Source organism: Ictalurus punctatus, chromosome 4, assembly GCF_001660625.3.
Source record: "Ictalurus punctatus breed USDA103 chromosome 4, Coco_2.0, whole genome shotgun sequence".
NCBI classification, from domain to species: Eukaryota; Metazoa; Chordata; class Actinopteri; order Siluriformes; family Ictaluridae; genus Ictalurus; species Ictalurus punctatus.
Window position 1 is genome coordinate 12,904,175 of NC_071284.1, and position 18,933 is coordinate 12,923,107.

At 40.1% G+C, this 18,933-nt stretch overlaps 1 protein-coding gene across 3 annotated transcripts in view; it reads right to left on the reverse strand.

The window, feature by feature from the left end:
* The window catches only part of dennd4a (DENN/MADD domain containing 4A), a 31,855-nt gene extending 13,340 nt beyond the window's left edge, over positions 1 to 18,515 (reverse strand). The window contains exons 1-15 of one of the 3 annotated variants that reach the window (XM_047154945.2): positions 18,302 to 18,515; positions 13,775 to 13,848; positions 13,003 to 13,350; positions 12,128 to 12,374; positions 11,758 to 11,827; positions 11,139 to 11,308; positions 9,729 to 9,967; positions 8,215 to 8,281; positions 8,020 to 8,078; positions 7,699 to 7,843; positions 7,424 to 7,599; positions 6,849 to 6,949; positions 5,938 to 6,156; positions 1,768 to 1,913; positions 1,340 to 1,366 (exon numbers count right to left, since the gene is read on the reverse strand). In XM_047154945.2, the coding sequence (XP_047010901.1) occupies positions 1,340 to 1,366; positions 1,768 to 1,913; positions 5,938 to 6,156; positions 6,849 to 6,949; positions 7,424 to 7,599; positions 7,699 to 7,843; positions 8,020 to 8,078; positions 8,215 to 8,281; positions 9,729 to 9,967; positions 11,139 to 11,308; positions 11,758 to 11,827; positions 12,128 to 12,374; positions 13,003 to 13,316 (1,980 nt within the window). In that variant the 5' untranslated portion in view covers positions 13,317 to 13,350; positions 13,775 to 13,848; positions 18,302 to 18,515. The remainder of the gene's footprint in view (positions 1 to 1,339; positions 1,367 to 1,767; positions 1,914 to 5,937; positions 6,157 to 6,848; positions 6,950 to 7,423; positions 7,600 to 7,698; positions 7,844 to 8,019; positions 8,079 to 8,214; positions 8,282 to 9,728; positions 9,968 to 11,138; positions 11,309 to 11,757; positions 11,828 to 12,127; positions 12,375 to 13,002; positions 13,351 to 13,774; positions 13,849 to 18,301) is intronic. The other 2 variants (XM_017466609.3, XM_017466610.3) reach the window with 2 other exon arrangements.
* Between the last annotated feature and the right edge of the window lie 418 nt (positions 18,516 to 18,933).

Consider the following 18,933-nt stretch of genomic DNA (forward strand, 5'->3'; position numbering starts at 1 on the left):
GGATAAACACTGACTTATTTCACCTCTGCACCAAGAAACCCAACTCCTCCTAGCCTCTACCATCTGACACACACAGAGACACACACACCCCTGAGTGCAGTGACCTGGACTAAACACTGTCGCTCAGGGTGTACAGACACATTACATTGCAGTGTACTGGCAGCAGACTAGCCAGTAGCTGTGGCACATTTAGCTTCCAGACTTCTCTGTCTGCATGACCAAACAGACCCCACCATACATAAAGCACTGCCCTACATCCATCCAGGAATAACATCCACAGAAAGAGAGTTGAAGCATTCGGTCAATTAGTGGGAGAAAAATCAGTTACTCAGGTTTCGATAGAGAGGAAACAACACTAAGAATTGTTTCTTGGCAGGAATGGCTGACGCCCAATAGCACTGATTGAGTTTGCTTGCAGAACATAAATGATTACTGAACCACTACACTTTCTTAGAAGGTCATCATGGCATAGACTTGAGCCTTAGCAGAAGTGTTTCAATGTGCTGGGCTCTACAAGCCCAAGCAATCTGGATTCCACCTCTGTGGCTCGCTTGAAATCGTGCGCAGCTAGCATTCCGTTCTCTGCTCAAACCCAGACAATGTTTTCGAGCCGCATTTGGCCCACTTTAAAATCAGCTCACACGGTCACTTCCATTATCAGTGCCCCGCTAAATCACTGTCCTTGGCAGGCTTTAAATGGCGAAGGACGAGACATGGCAGGCAATGACTTCCACTGTTTATGGCTCTAATGAACAGTATGATCTGGAGCGGAGCCACCACCAGCTCTTTATTGGATGACAGAGAACGAGAGGAAAAACAACATAATCCTCAACACAACATATTCCTCATTCACAGTGAAGCACGAGTTGTATAGCACATCTCATGCACTTATTAATGCAGAAATTAATAAACCTTGAAAATGCTGTGTTTTCCATGAGAGAAACTTTGGTAATGCACAACACGTCATTTAATCTCTACATGTAGCCGTGTTCAGGAGAAATGGGTGGAGACGACAGAGCATATGAGGTGTGTCCTGACAGATTCTGAGTCTTGGCAGTAATGCAGAAGTGCATCTGTTATGTGTTGCACTCTAATTGTACTTTAATAACACATGCCTTCAGCACAAGGTCATACACAAATAACATACACAGACTAAAAGTTAATCTGTATTGATGAACAGATTCAGTAAAGAATACAGCCGAATATGCAATATTCTTCTTCTTATTACTAATCTCTAAATAAAACAAAACAAAACTCCAATCTAAACAAACAAAAGACGACTTCTATGAAAGAACACTTTTTTAATCTTTATGAAAGGTTACAAAATCTAGCTGCTTACCTTTCCTGCCTTTTCTGTGCCAAAGAGCTTTCCAAGCAAGCAATAAATGCAGGGGTTAGATCAAAGAGAGAGAAAGAAAAATAGGCACAAAGGAGTGGGCAGAGTGGTTAGAGAAAGAAGAAAAATCAAGCATGTAACAGAGAATATTGCTCTGAATTTACTGGCCTAATTGTCATAATTCCTGAGGAGCATATAACCTTGTTGTTTTTGTAAATCATTATGTATTCAGTTTAGTGATTTTGTTTTAGATCTTCACTTGGCATAATGCCTGGAATGTGGTATAAAATTCTCTTTAAAACACTTTATTGAAGCAAAAGTGTAGCTGGCTAAAATCTAGGCCATTTTTATCCATCAAAGTAGGCCATTTTTGGAACCTTTAAAAATAAAAAATAAAAATAAGCAAAAAAGTAAAAGATAAAAATTTCTACCTTGTCTACACAGTCATCAAAAAATGCCAAGCTTGCATCCTTATCACTGACAAAGGAGCACTCCTCAATAAAGCGAATGAACATCTGAGTCTTGGTCATGAGGAAGTAAAACTTCTGATGGGAGCGATCACGGCTCTTCAAAAACCCTGCAAAAAACAGAAACCATTAATCCTCATATTTACACCTGTGAGAGTTCATAAATGCTATAAAAATGGTCTGGAGACCAAGATGCTCATAGCAAAACCTGATGTTGTCCTATGTCGTAGATTGTTGTCTTGTTACAAGACCTGCAGCATTTAATTTTGAACATTGTTTTTACACATAATTGTAAACATTTTCCCTTTTTGTGCAGAAACTAATGCACTCAACTGTATATATACATACAGTCCCCTCTGGAAGTATCTGAACAGTAAGGCCAACTCTATTGTTTAGACATATGAAGACATTTGGATTTGAGATCAGAAGATGAACACAAGACGATAGATCAGAATTTCAGCTCTCATTTCCTGATATTTACATCTAGCCGTGTTACATAATTTAAAACATGGCACCTTTAGTGGTAGACCACCAGAATTTGTATGTGAGCAAAAGGATAGGAACAGATAGTCTTAAAGTAAATTAAATTGAATAACACTTAATATTTGGTTGCATATCCCTTGCTTATAATACCTGCATCAAGCTGGTGACCCACTGACATCACCAAACGGTTGTATTTTTTTTGTGTGTGTGTTGCTTTTCCAGGCTTGTATTTCAGCTTCTGTCAGTTATTGTTTGTTTTGAGTGGTTTCTCCCTTCAGTCTCCTCTTCAGGAGGTGAAGTGCTGCTCAAATGGGTTAAGGTCTGGTAATTAACAAGGCCAGCCTAAAACCTTCCACTTTTTCCATCTGATGAAGTTCTTTGTTGAGTTGGCTGAGTTGGTTGAGTGTGTTTTGGATAATTGTCTTGCAGCATGATGAAGTTCCTCCCAATTAGATTCTCTGTAAATTGGCAGACAGAATGTTTCATTCTGCTGCTACAATCATGAGTTACACCATAAAATAAAGATTAGTGAGCCTGTTTTAGAAGCAGCCATGCAAGCCATGACACTACCTCCACCATGCTTGACTGATGAGCCTCTATGTTTTGGATCATGAGAAGATCCTTGCTTTCTCAACACTTTGGCCTTTCCATCACTTTAGTAGAGGTTAATCTTGGTTCCAGAACCTGTGTGTCTCATCTCTGTATTTCTTTACGAATTCCAATCTGGCTTTCAGATTCTTACTGCCCATGAGTGATCTGCATCATGTAGTATGATGATATTTCAGCACTTGAAGTCTTTTTCAAATGGTGGATTCTACTACCTTCACCCCTGCTCTATGAAAGTTGTTAGTGATGTCACTACCTGTTGTGTTGGGATTTTTCTTCACAGCTCTCACAATGTTTGTGATCAACCGCTATTGTTTTCCTTGGCCAAGCTGTCTGGTCGATGTCTGGTTGTTAGTACACCAATGACTCCTTTCTTTTTCAGGACATTCCAAACTGTTGTATTGGCTATGCCTAATGCTTGTGCACTATCTCTGATTGATTTCCCCTGTTTTCTCAGCTTCAAAATGGCTTGCTTTTCTCCTAAAGACAGGTCTCTAGTCTTCATGTTGCGTTAACCTTTTTAACAACAAATGCAGCCTTCACAGGCGAAACCTAGTGCTCAAACCAAGAGTAGATAGTCAGAGGTATTAATTTTTTAACAATCAGTTGAATAGGATTCACCTAGGCAGCAATGAACACCCATCAGACACGTGTTCGAATATTTTTTGATCACTTGAAAATATCTTTCGTTCAAACAAAATGTTTTAAGTTGTTTAACACATCTAGATGGAAATATGAGGAAAAAAAGCTGAAGCTTTTGAACTCAAACCCCAATGTCTTCAATATATAGCGAAAACAACTGAATTGGCCTTGCTGTTCCAATACTTTCAGAGAGGGCTGCATAGTCAACAGTCTTGTTTCAGGCCTGACTTGTTCCAGATTTCAACATTCAGGCCAGCTGGAGAGCTCAAGAGTTCTCTCAATAAACTGCAGTGGGCTTTCCCAGCAATAAACAAAACTCTGGAATTAAGATTTCATTGTTTTTGAACATTGAAATTCCCGCAGTGTTGACACTATTATGGCTGTCCGCACCGTTTCTTTTCTTTTCTTTTTCTTGCTGTGGGTTTTCCTTCCAATCCACAGTAGAGATGTAACAGTATGAAAATTTCATATCATGATTATCGTGATCGAAAATATCATGGTTATCAGTATCATCACGGTATTGTTAAAATGTGTTGAAAATAGGGATGCACTGAATGTTCGGCAACCGAAATTATTCAGCTGAAAATAGCAAAAAAAAAGCATTTTCGGTGTTTGGCCGGATAAGTGAAAAGGCCGAATAAATTTGACAGAACAATGACGTGTTTGACGCGACCAAATAGCCTAGCAACCAGAGTGAGACGCGCAAATTTCACAACCTCCACTTCCAGCAGCGAGCTCGGAGCGATGAGGGGGTGCGTGCTACGTGCACGAGCGCATGCTCTTCGGATGTTGACAACCGTGACATTGTTTTCTGTGGACACGTGCGTTTGTTTTGTTTCTGTTCCGGAGTATTCTGTCACGTCGCGAGACGTAAGGGAGTAGAGTATGGAAGCAGGTAAAGACGTACTTATTTAAGGGAACATAACATTAACAACATATCTAACTATACTATATCTACTATAATACTCTGCAAGGTGTACAGGGATGCGAGTGGTATATATCCCCAATATAATCAGCGTATAGAACCGAATAGAACCATTTTCTGCACTCTTGTCAATGAACTTTTAAATGCACTTTTTTGTTGTAGGCTACAGAGTGTTACATTCTTTCAGCAGTCAGTTATAGGCCTAACATAGGCTATTCAAGGGGGGCTCAAAGATGACCACATCAAAATATTTTTATTTTACTCATTTATTTATTTATTTAAAGTTATATTGTGCCTTGTTGGTAGCCTATGCCTGCTGGAATGAAAAAAAATGTTCAGTGCTAAATAAATACTTTGAAATTGTAGTTTTTGTAATTGATTTTTTTCTTTGAAAAGCAAGACAAAATAATAAAAAGCACATTTTGACTATTTAATTTATGCAATGGGGAAAAAAAAAAAAAAAAGTCAAATAAATGGAAAAAAAACGCGAAAAAACGTGTTCGTTATTCGGCCTTCGGCTTAGTTTTTCATTATATTCGGTTTTGGCTTCGGCCAAGAATTTTCATTTCGGTGCATCCCTAGTTGAAAATGTACAAAAAGTACTGATACACACACTGAAATCATTTAAACAGGTTTTAACAGGTTCAGCCGCACACTGATTACATCACTTGCCAACTCCGGCACCGCCCCCACTTTCGTTTTGCTTTTTTATAGTATTAAAAATCATTTCGTTCAGTTAGAGAACATGGCGGAAGGCAGTGACGGCGCTCGGGAGAATTTCCAACCTTCCAAGAGGACCAAATCCGAAGTGTATTCATATTTTGGATGTGCTGAGGGAAACTTGAGGGTAACCTTGGCAGAAGAAAGTCGCTGTGAAAAGGGGCTTTGGCACGTAGCTGGTGCTTTTCTCTCTTTTCCCCCTCGCCGTGCGCATTTCACTTTCGCTTTTGAATTAGCAGCAATTGCTTGAACGGTGGGTTCATTATTATTCTTAATGAAAAACATAACAAAACAATACAATGACGAACTCGCTTATATTAAACCAAATCTTCCGCCATCATCTTGTCAGTCAGCTCGCCTCAGCTTCGTCACATGATAAATGAAACCTGACTCCTGCTGATCTGTTCTGCGACTCTGACTCATATGGCTAATGCTGAATTGAGCAGTCGCGTTCGGTTTTTAATTGTAGCGCCTGTTTTCACGCTCAAATAAATTTTTGCATACTGCATCAGACTCATGCTGGGCGTGTGTGGACAGCATTTACCGCGAGTTTTAAAAATCACGATAATCTTGCACGATTTTAATAACAATGAAATGTGACACGATAATACTAACCGTTGGGGAATTTTATCGTGGTTTATCGTGAAACTGTAACCGTTTCATCCCTAATACACAGCACATCTGTTATCAGCTTCAATCTGATCTGAAGTGTGGTGTGTTTAACTAAATCTAATTAAATATTTGGATGAGAAACTTACCTTGCAGATCAAAGAGAGAGCTAGCATCAGTCGCTTTTTCTGAGGGAGCCTGAGTGATGGGAAGTAAGTAGGAGCGGTAACCCTTTAAGATGGCTGCCATGAAGCGCAGGAAGGCTTCTTGGATCTCTAGCTCCAGCGACTGGAGACTCTTCCCACTGCCAGGTTCCCTCTCACTCATGGATGAATCTATCTGACCTTCCTCACGACTCAGCAAATAATCTGCAATAAATGTACACTAATCAAATAGGCTCCTTTTCTATCTGATCTGGAAATACATTTTACTGTTTTGTGATAATGTAAGTATCATTTGGTCTGATGAAGATGATATAGTAGCTTTGAACATTTACATGTTTTAAACATAAAAGGCATGATTTACTCCTTAGACCATTCATATCAGGACTGCAATGAGTTCCCTTTAAAACTAAACAGTCAAATAACATTACAAATATGTAAAGATTTATTGTTTTTACTGGAGTCTTTAAGGTCATTATAGCATGGTTTATCTAGAGCACATATTAAAGGACATATATTATACTTTACATACCGTAAATCAAGTTTAATAGCCTTAACAGAACTATCAATCAGCACCTAGATAACATCACAAGGCTAAACAGACATTCAGATATTGACTCTGTCGGTGGCAAACACTGAACTCTGTCTCTAAAACTCAAAAATTCTCAAAGCCCAGTACTGGTACCTTATTTTCTTCTGTCTACAGTTAATAAAAAGATGGATGATTCATAAAATGATTCAGGGACACTTGAAATATGACATGGCATAACCTGCTACAACCACTCAGACAGGCCTTTCTAGTGCAGTGAAGCGTGTTAAATGAGTCTTGAATGGAGACTCAGTGAAGAGGAAAAAGTGAGAATTCCACTCTGCTGACACCATACTGACTCCAGACTCACCCTGCACCAGCTGCTGATGGAGATTGCTGAGGGTATTGATCAGACGTTTGCAGGCTTTCCTTGGCAGGATCTTCCATGTCAGGGCTCGGCGATCTTCTTTGCTGAAACCACAAACACACAAGTTTTTCATTAAAGGGAGGAAAAACAGGTAAACAGTGAAGAAAAGCGGAGATAGAGCCAAGCCTGCAGACAGCAGAGTTAAGAAATACATCTGACAGCTACATGACCACCATGACCTCCATAAACTCTTCAGCATTCTCCACCTGGCTGACAAACAGGAGCATGTGGTTACCAGATGTGCGACTGGGTGTCTTATCGTTTACAGAATGCTGCTCATTCAACATTAATGTAATGCCCAGCAGGAAAAATATAGCTTCTGGCATTATCATTATTAAGGATCTCCTCAAGAAATCCCTGTCATAAATGAAAGCCAGCAAATGTAATATTATGAGCGGGGAAAGAGGATTGGTATTTATATGGAAGAGCTGAAGAGGTCAGTTGAGTTTCACAGGTCATTCTTTAAGAGAAGCTTCCCGAGGGGTTCAAAACTATGCACATGTCAAAAGGTCACTCACTGCGAGATGGTGTTGGTGTCCAGGTCCACGCAACTGATATCGGCCGGTGGCTCATACAGGTCAAAATAGCGTGAGTCCACACCAACTATGAAGGGGCATGGAGCGCTGAGCACATCGGCCAGCGCCAGCGGGCACAGGGGAATGTATGGGCATGGCCAGTGGAAGGGAAAGATCATCTGCAGGCAACACAATTCAATTCAGTATACATGAAGGTAAAACCCAACAGGTTTTTAATCATAAGTTAAAATGTAAGAAGCCTTGCAGGCAGCACTCACTGACACCAGTGCCTCGGTAACACTGGTTAGCACAGCTGGCCGCAGGGAATGAACCAGAATCTTGTGTTCGGTCACAGCCAGAACCAGCAGAGTCACTGCGTTTTTAGGACCCAGGTTTAGCAGCAGTGTCGACAGACTTCCACCACTGAGCGAAAACACAAAAGGGGAAGGACACATTCACATACAAACATTATGTCAGGAAACGGTTTTTCATGCACATATCAAAATGATTAAGAAATCCTGCATCCCAGTAGGATTATTTGAATTCAATTAGTAAAATCCATTCTGATGGCCATAGTAGACAGTGGGTGTGTGACCTACCTCAGAGGCAGAGGAGAAGAGACAGGCTGGCTCAGCATGAGACTATCATGTGGAGATAACTATGGAACAAAAACACAGATCCCTATTTAAGCATTTCTGATGCCAGATTAACCACCTCTCCTACAAAAATGTAGATGTATACAAACATGGAATAAAAGTCAGGAAGCATCTTGTAAAAATAAAATTCAAACTCACCTGGACCAAAATGCGTGGTCTTTGAGAAGATGGGAAAGGAACTTTGTGCATAAAATGAGAGATATGCCTGTAATAAAGAGAAATAGAATGATAAATATAGCTGCAAGCAGCAACTGTGGGGTCAAGCATTACATTGTCAAATGACACCAATGTTTTGTCCTCCCCCAGGACATGGTCCTCCACATAGCTTTCAAATTTTGTGTCAATAAAAGAAGCACTGCAGAGAAATGACCCAAAATTTTTGTTTGTTTGTTATTTCACCGTTAATGTCTTCCATATTACATTGCAGCTTTCAAAACCAATACATGACTTTAAAGCAGCAGTCTCCAAGGAATAACATGACAGACATTATAATTTTAGGTCAAGCAGTTGAAGAGTTATGAGCACTTTTTAAATAAATTTACAGACAAAAATCTTTGTAGTGCCTGTAAACATTGAGATTATTCATTGATATAGGAGTTGTACTGTTACTTTAAATTTACAATTTTGGTATGGCTGGACTTCTGTTTACTCATATTTTTAAGTGCAGTTTTATATATATATATATATATATATATATATATATATATATATATATATATATATATATATATATATATATATATATATATATATTACCTGACCTTTACCTCACCTGAAAAACATGTTTTCCCTTTTTATAATGACAGGTAGCAGTCAAATTAGATAAAATTTAACGGGGTTTCTTAAGAACTCATTCTTGAGGCGCATGGTAAATTTGGTGCGAAAACATCAAAGCATTGCTGAGATATAGCCAAATTTCCTGTTTTGTCCAAAAAAAATTTTTTAATGTGGATGGAAAATTTTTGCATTGACATTACTCAGAAATCAGATGACACCAGAATTATGAATTTAATTCTAGTGCTCAATGACATGAAAATTTTTGGGGCCCCTGGGGGTGCTGTCCCATTAAGTACCCTCATGTTATGAAGACATCTAGCTGTTGTTCAGAGATAGTTTCTGCCGGTTTTGCAGCTTCGCCGTCAAATTAATTTGTGTGTTACAGACGAAGTATTTGAGCATCAAAAAACCCTCTGATAACTTTTATTGAGATTAGGGGACGTTGAAATCATGCACTATGGATTAATATGGAAAAATAATTGTGTTCCTATTTCAAAAGCTATAAGCAAAAATGTACCTTGAAATTTGACCCAATGGTAAGGCCAGATGCATTGAGGGGCAGAGTCCAAAATTGGTGTAATGACTATTGGCACTATGCCGAATATATGTACCAAATTTCACAACTTTTTACCATACAGTTCTAGGGGCTGTTATTGATTTCCAGTGTATAATAATAATAATAATAATAATAATAATAATAATAATAATAAACAACAACAACAACAACAAGACAAACAAAAACAATAGGGTTCCAGCACCTTCTGTGCTTGACCCCTAATTATGTTAATTATATCAAGATTCATAATCAACATCTAAAACTGTAACAAATGAAAAAGAAATAGCCCAAATATGGAGAGATTCGGCAAGGTACTCACTTCTCAATGGGCAATGTGTGAGGCCCAGAAATAGAGTAGCGGTAGAGGAAGGTTAGGAAAGTGCGGAAAGCATCAAAAAAGGGCCAACGAGAAAGAAGGCAGATGCTCTTGTTGGTGTGGACCGTCATGGAGTCCTCAGCCTTCAGGCCACTGGCTTGTAGGCCTAGCTGTGTGCGCTGTCTATCAGTCAGACGCTCTTCTGGGTACACCTCATAAAACTGTATCGCTGCACCATAAACCTAGACGTGCAAGACATGCTAATCAATTAAGAGTACCAAACGGTTATCATAAAAAAGTAAACACAGCACAGCTCTCTCTACTGGGCTGCTCATCTAATCAAATTAATAAAGTGCATGAGATGAATGAATCTATTTCTTAGACTGACTCCGAAAACATATTCAAAGCATGAAAATTCAAATCTTGGAGTCAGCACTTCTAACTATTCACTGAAACTACCAATAGGGCGCACGGTGTCTTAGTGGTTAGCATGTTTGCCTCACACCTCCAGGGTCAGGGTGTGTGCGGAGTTTGCATGTGGGGGTTTCCTCCGGGTACTCCGGTTTCCTCCCCCTGTCCAAAGACATGCATGGTAAGCTGACTGGCATGTCCGAAGTGTCCGTAGTGTATGAATGGGTGTGTGAATGTGTATGTGATTGTGCCCTGCGATGGATTGGCATCCTGTCCAGGGTGTACCCCACCTCGTGCCCGATGCTCCCTGTGACCCTGAAAAGGATTAAGCGGTATAGAAGATGGATAGATGGACGAAACTACCAATATTGGGGTAGTTTTGTCTTGTTGAATTCACTACCTAAATTAATAAATTACAGAATGGAGCTACATGAATAGGTTGGCGATTACTGTGCTTGCAGAGGGAGCAAAGGGAGTACACTGAAGTAGTCACTGCTCCAAATTCACTCTGCTAGCCCAAACAGAGATTGGTACATACATTATTACCAGAAAACTCATAAGCTTTTCAACCCAATAGTGAAGCACATCATCTGTAGCATGTGTGTGATGGACAATAATCTTTAAAGTTTCACTGTACTGAGAAAAGAACAATAAAATCCATTTACTTGAATCTCACTCATTAAGGAAGTGTAAGGCAGTTGTTAAATTACACAGATGAGACATGCATGAGCCAATATGCAGTACACAATTATGAAATGTTGTGAGGTATATTTTGGGTGATAAGGCATAAATCAAGGAACTTCTTTGTGTGCTCTGAAAAAAGCAGTACCATGATTAAGAGGATAAATTCTACAGATTTAAAGCCTAATTTACAAATACCTTTGTCTGAGGAATTCATTAATTGAATTTCCTTACACAGTTTCTCTTGTAATATTTGTCAGATTTATTTTGATAATATTATTAGCCTATGTGTAAGTGTAGTTTTATACATTGTGCATTCACCTTCTCTCCAGATGCTCCAGTGAGAACAAATGTCGAGAACACAGGGAGAGAGTATTTCGTCTGAGAGGGCCAGCATTCTATGGATGCTCCCATTGGCAGACAGAAGAGGGGCACTGACTCGGGCAAAGGGAACGATTCATAGTCCTCTTCTGGGTACCGCGACAATAGGCCTAAAACAGCCAAAAAAACACAAATCACTCTCAGCACTTCTAACAAAAAGTCTGCTTCCCCCAGCACAAATGATCAATGCCACACACGCCATAAGTTCTTAGTATTGTCTTGCATGTGGAAGGATTATTAGAACCAATGGGTTGGAACTAGAAACTGATTCCCATTCTACTACACTGCGTCGTCCAACTATAACACAATAACAATATCCCCTTGAGCAGGACATGATCCGGCAAAAAACAGCTGTATGATGATTTCATATCCCCCTCGCCCTGATAGAGTATGACTTATAATCATGTACACCACCCCATCTCTCTGAAAAGATAATATCAGACTGCTGCACTGCGCTGTTTTTGACTGATGCTTACTAATCATAAAAAAGTTTCTTTCCCATCTGGTGCTAAACTACCGCTAAACACAATATGTGATGAGTACATTTTGTGCTACAAACCTGCTTTGAATGCAAGAGTGTTTGTTTTGGCCAAAGACTTTTTGTAGCACAGGTACACAGAGGACCCCCACTGAAAAGAGAAACAGAACAGGAACAATACCCTCATTACTCTGAAGAAAAGAATTAGCAGGCAGCCACATTTCTGTATTGGAAAAACAGTGTGTAAGAAACAATACAGCTACTGAAACCTACATTAACAGTGTTTACCAAGCTGCTGAGAATGAATCCTGTATCAGCAATGCTGCTGTTTCAGCACTTATGTGCGGCTTTAATGGGCTTGAGTTATTCTACAGCACAACACTGCCAAGGTCTACACATAATCGTATGTATAATCACATGCTCTGTAAGTGAGTAAGGTGAGGCTGCTAACCATGCTGCTGTTCAAGTTTTTGTCCACTTTACAGAAGGCGTATGGTGGTGCTTCTCCTTTGCCGGGAATAACAACACAAATGTCTGTGACAGCCAATGTGGCATGAGAATGACACTCGGGCGCTCGGCGGTACGTGATGTAGATTCTCTGCGAGGATGAGCTGCTGATGTTGGCAGGGCGACCAGAAGGGGTGGTTTGGATGATGTGACATCCGGGCTTCAACTTCTCCCTCCACTCATAGAGGACACTGGGAAATAGCAAAATAAGGAAATAAATCATTCTAAGGCATAGATGCTCCAAATTTTGTATATACTTTTGCGGTATTTTCCTACTGTTTGAAAGCTGTGTGGAAACTTTTGTGGAATCCTTTCCAATACCCATGCAAGAATTTGAGTGAATCATTTTAGCTAAATCTATTATTTAAATAAACAAGTTTTTCCAATACAAAGCAAAAAATGCCAGCTGTATGGTCACTAGAGTTTCCATTTCATTTGTGCTTTCGTAATGGGTATGAATGAATGCGTCAAAAAGCAATGTAGCTAATATGTTATTGATGGAACTGCAAATATTGCAACATGTAACTCCTGCCTTAAAAAGCTGAACAGATAAATTCCATAATACCCGCTCAGTGATACAAAGGACCATTCTTCAACCGTGCAAATCACGAAGCCCTTATTTCCAAAATACTGAGATTGTCAGAGATTTCTGGACAGACCTAATAGTTATTTACTTTAGCAGTAATTGCTGAAGGAAACATTGCTGTACTAAGACGTTGTTATTATCCATTTCCCTGACTCCTATAATATGCCTATTACGATCGACTCCTGTAATTTGGAGCTCATTGTAATGGCTAAGGGTAAACAGAAGTGACTCACCCAAGGTCGGTGAGAGGCGGCTTGTCTCGTCCTCGCCTGTAGCACAGGAAGATTTGTGGGCCCATGATGCTACCTCCGTTCAGCTCAGCGAGAAGGCCCGAGGGAGTGCACTCGATGCAGGTGTAGCCCTGCGGCACCTCCTCGCCCTGAGAGCGAAACACCACCGCCACATCTGTGATTGGAGCCTCGGCTTGTACTAAGCTCCTCTGGCAGCTTTCATCACACGTTATGTTATGCTCTTCGTAGGGCTCTGAGGACTCAGTGAGGCCCGCCACCACAAAGTAGTCCGCTACACGTGGGCTTTTTTCCTCCATCTTCAAGCTTCCCCATAGAGAAAGAACAGTAAAGCTGGGAAGAGTTAAGCAGGGAGAGAGAGGGAGAAAGTGAGAGATGGGGTAACCACACGCACAAAGTAGGGCATGCAGTGTCTATGTTACAGGATGTTGCTCACTTTAGAAAGTTATGTGAAACTTAACTAGCATGAGCTGCATATGCCAGATGGAAAAATAAAACATTATAACAGAAGGCAGTACTTCAACACCGCAGCCTTTTGAAGCAATGGTAATGTTTTGCACAAAACTATGACTAAGAATGACTACGTTGCAAGCAGTCTATCTATAGTAAGTACAATTTAGCATACAAAATTAATTCCAGCAGATCCCTTATATTTCACTGGAAGACATTTTTCTGTGAGTTTCACAGAAAGGCAAAAAGTAGTATGGCTGTTTTGCACATTAAAAATTCACATTTATCATAAAGTTACAGAACTCACGCAGCAGCTGTCTTTGATCTAGATTGATTGTATTCCTCAAGCTTGAAAAGGGTTCAAACATCTAACACACCATTCTGTTACACACACACACACACACAAAAACTGTTTCATATGCCACAATCTTTGTAATAAAAACTGTATGCCAAAGACCATATGATTGCAATTAACAATCATTCCTGCTGTGCATAACAGCATATTTCTGACTGTATAAGCTGTACATCTTTAAAAGCATTCGTTCAAGTAGAAATTAAATAAATATGTTCCGTGAATAAACAGCTTGCATGAAGCAGAATTACATTGTTGTTTTGTTTTGGAGAAACAGTTCCACAGTCCCAGCAAACATTTCTGTTAAGGACACAACAAGCATCTAAGCACTCCCTGAAAATTGGCCAAGGCAGAGGAATTTACAGCACACATGTACATGTACACAAGTGCCTCCACACTCTAGAGCACAGCCCTGTGTAGCCAGCTGAGTGTGACTGATTCTCATTCTCTCTTGCTCGCTCGCGCTCTCTCTCTCTCTCTCTCTCTCTCTCTCTCTCTCTCTCTATCTCGGTGCCATAAATAGCAATGAGTGTGCCCAAGCACTGTGTGTGGCTTGACACATGCACACAAAAAAACCCCACTGATGCTTATGACTATACCCATACGTTGTGTAGTCTCTGCCTGTTGCAACTCTTATATTTGGCTAATAATCATGGCTCATGAATGGGTGTAACCAGTACATTCCACAAAGGCCTATAGTCATACACAAGGTCCCTTAACATTATTAATTTTAATTGTTGTAATACTAATATTATTACACACATTACTGTCCAGATCTAATTTACAGATTCCGTTGAGAATCTCTTATAAATACTCTTACAAGCCAGGAATAACAGGGTTTGAAGCCGGACTGCTGTCTCATGTCATCCGATACATCTTAATATTTTTGACTTCATACGGTAACAGTATTAGGCCATAGACAGGCAATCGTTCAGGCTCAGTTTACAGGCTGCAGAGCATAATCACCAGCACTGACGCAGCACACGAGCACTTTCTCTAGCTCTCTATAGGGTGTCAGTCGGTCAAGAGCTTTGGAGGTAATGGCTTTGTGGTTTGCATTATGGGCCAGTAGTGTCACGGGACAGAGTTTAAGAGCTTAGAGAAAGAAAAAAAAAAACCTCTGACCTATTGACTAACTCCATGATGAATAAAGAGTTCTTCTTCCACTTCTTTTTTTTATTTTATTAATCTGGTCAGCTAGATAAGGTGCAGAAGCATCTCTTATCATATTGTCTGAGGATAGGCACAAAACTAACTAATTTAAATGTACGGAATTAGACTCAGAGTTTAAACACGGACTATATAATCCTAATCCAGCTCAAGGCTAGAGAACCGTCTAAGAACACGTGCTCCCACTGCCTCATTTAGGAAATCAATGTGCATTCCAATTCATTTGGTCCATGTTCTATTTTGAATCTTTAAACCAAATTGCTCCGAGTTGGAGCAAAGCAACAGCATTTCTGACGTTCTCTCTGAGCAAATCGACACGAAGCCACCCACTCACAAAACTCTCTGTTCCCAGATCCACCTACATCCACGCACATCTCAGACCGCTTTATGCAGCAAACTCCACTGCAAATACGGAGGTGAAAATGTAGCAGATGCATCACAAGTTAAACAAGAGATTTTGGATTATATATATATATATAGAGACATAAGCTCTTGGACCAGCAACCACGCCATCCGCTGGGTCTGGCAGTGTGAGCAGAGAAATCATAATCCTCACCATGGCAACAATGGTGAAAAAAAATAAATAAATAAAACAGAGGAAAAAAATTGTCGTTTTAAGTTGTGCCAGGAGAAAGAAAATTATACTCAAGGTTTAAAAATAAAGTATGAATATTACATGTAAACTAATGTTAGGAGAAAGACATTCTGTATAATTTATACTTTAAGCCCAAAGACTACTACACTTTGATGAGAAGCGTTGAACTCTGAGAAAGCCATAAATAACTGCATAATTTAACACTCAATCTACTTTCAAGTTGGAAACAATGTTGCCAATTATACAACAATGTCAAGAATGATAAGATGGATAAGTGAATATCGATTGTGAATACATTTCATGAATAAGTGAGGCCCAGGAAAGCCTTCAGGTAAACAAAATTGTCATTCAAGTAACAAAAATTCCTGAGAATGACTCATGCTGTGACAAAAATGGGCAAGCACAGACAGGAAGTTGCTGCCTGATTGAGAAACATCACAACAGCATCACAGAGAGACATCGAGTTGGAGGAATGTCCGGAAGCATACTGGAAGCTGAGCATTTCATCACAAACTCCTACACAGCGGAAATCCTGCCAAGGAGAACCTGCGTAACTGCAACGCTGAATGCGCAAGTACAGTCTGCTTCCTAGGGTGGCTTATTAAAGAACAGGGAACTAGTCTGCTCAAATGATGACTGATTTCCGGCCCATCTCTAAGGAACTGTGTACGAGCAGCGCTGACCTCAGTTCTCTTTTCTCTCTAAAGTGACTTGATTAGGATTAGTCACACTACTGAATCTTGACAAAGCCTTGGAAACACAGCTCAGGATAACACTGCTGTACAAGTTGAGTTTTAGCAGCAAAACAGGTGAAATGGGCACTTTGGGCAAACAAACGTTATACAGGCTTTCTAAGCACACTTAGACATAACCATGGACAGTACTATAGTGTGCATAGTGACAACACAGCCTTACAGACTTAAATTATGCAATTATGGAAAGAAAGAAGAAGAAGAAGAAAAAAAAGTCTTTTGCTGGAGATAATGGAGCAGTCACAGTGTACAAGCATGCCATCTTCCACTATTTCTTTATTCTCAAGGAGACTTCCTTGTGTCTGAGAAGGCTATGGATAGGCCAAATCAAGACAGTGACAAAAACTTTGTACTTGAAGTCAGACAGCTGTTTCAAACCTGGGTTTGCTGGCCCAGGGCCAGCGTCTGCTGCACTAGGGAGGTTCCTACTAACACACAGCTTTGGAGCAGTAGGGAGGCCAAGGGGAGAATGCAGGAAGCGGGAACTCATACAACACATTTGGCCAAGCATCTGGTCCCGCTTAAGCCACGGAGGTGGACATCTGATTCCTCAGCACCATGAAGAGACACAAGCACACATCTGCATACTTAGGAAAGGAGGCAGCCAAGCTATTTCCAACCAAAAAATGTTTTGTCTGGCAGGTCTGGGTTACAGTAAAGACAATAAAATGTGTTTCTGCTACAAAAACAGTCACCTGATGAAAGCGCCAAAATGTTTAAAGGGGTTGGTCTCAAATGATTAATGTAATTCAATTAAAAATGGGGCGTTGCCTCAAACAGGCTACACAAATACATTGAACATGCAAGGGTTTTTTTTTTTTTTTTGGGGGGGGGGCAGGGATTTAAATAAGAGTATGACAACATGGCTTAAGTCAACATACCACAAACAAGGCATGTGATAAAATGTTAGACTATACATTTTAGGAAACGAACAGCCAAGATTCAGACAAGCCTGCTTGCAAAACCAGTATGGGCTGGCAAACTAGACCACAAAAATCTCATCAGCTTGAATGAAAAACAATTTAAGCCAGCATTACAGTACACTCCTCTGGATGGGGTGTCTGGTCAGTTAGGGCTATAAGGGAATTAAAGAAACTTTCAACAACAACAAAAATACAGAAAACATTATCCAATAAACATGACCATAATTGATGCGTTTAAACAACACACATGGAAACCTGCGTAGTTCTTACACACATAGGGAATTCCTCAGAAATCAGAGTTCAATTGAAACAGGCAGCGTCTCTTCGTGTTTATTGAATTTAACAACTTCTAACCCCCTGGTCATGCAGGTGAATAAACATATGGTTTATTAGAATACACTTTCAATAGGAAAGTAACAGGCTGTTGTTCTCGATCCCTTCCCGCCACCCATTAAAGAACCACAGGTTTACATGTTTACATACGCCAGAACTAATGGACTAAAGTCGTCCTGGCCTTCAAAATCACGCCGAAAAAGAAACATATAAACACACATATAAACACAGTTAGTGCTCTTAGTATCTTAGTATTAGATATCGAGGGCCAGGTGAGCCAGAAGAGAGCATCTATGACCCCAGCACTCAACAAGGCTCAGAATAATTTGTAAGCATTTAATAAATTTACGTACACACACACACTATAATATTTATATATATATATATATATATATATATATATATATATATATATATATATATATATATATATAGAGAGAGAGAGAGAGAGAGAGAGAGAGAGAGGAAATATCACATAGCCTGCTAGTGTTAAGGGGGGACTTCAAAGCTGATGCCTGACCTGAATGACAACACAATAGCGAAATCAACACATCATGGACGTGTTTCAGCTCAGCACGACCCACATCACCGCTCTCTCTGTAACGCAGTACATCACCTGCATTTCACCGACACGCTCATTAAAACGGAGTTAACATGTTGTCTAAAAGCAGCAATAATAATAAAAAAAGAAAGCCTATTTTTCACTTACGGTTTCAGCAGAGCTGCGCTGTGATGGTCAGCTCATGGAAGCTCAGCCGCGTTCCTATTCAGTTTGAAACGTTAATATTTCTTGTGCGGAATTATATCGCTTATCCTCCATTTCACAAACAGATTCTCTTTATTATCTACACGGCCGTCAACACATCCTCGCGACTGGCCGCTTTGGGATGCGCTGGGCTGGACACTCGCGCACGCGCTTAATAGAACCTGCTGGCGCCGATCACGTGACTGCCAGCAAACGGCGACTACGTCACACCTCCTCTGGTTCTGAGGAAGGGCAGCACGAGCGCGAGCACGAGCACGAGCACAACATCCAAACTAAGGACCACAGGAGAAACTATCGGTCACATACAAGTCAAATCTTAATTGTAACATTATGGATATTCTTGTTCTATCTGCGCCTGTATTTGTCCTGTGTGAGGCCAAATTCTTAGGTGTGCCAGCTCTTCAAAATCAATATATAATATATTTGTTGTAAGTGTAATTATAATAGGTATAGCTACTTATTGTAAGTCAAATATAGTAAGAACAATAATGAGGAAGAATAATAGTCTGTGGAATATCAGTGCACACCTGGTTGGTGGCCTGCGTTTTCTTACAAAGTTACAAAATACTGCCCTC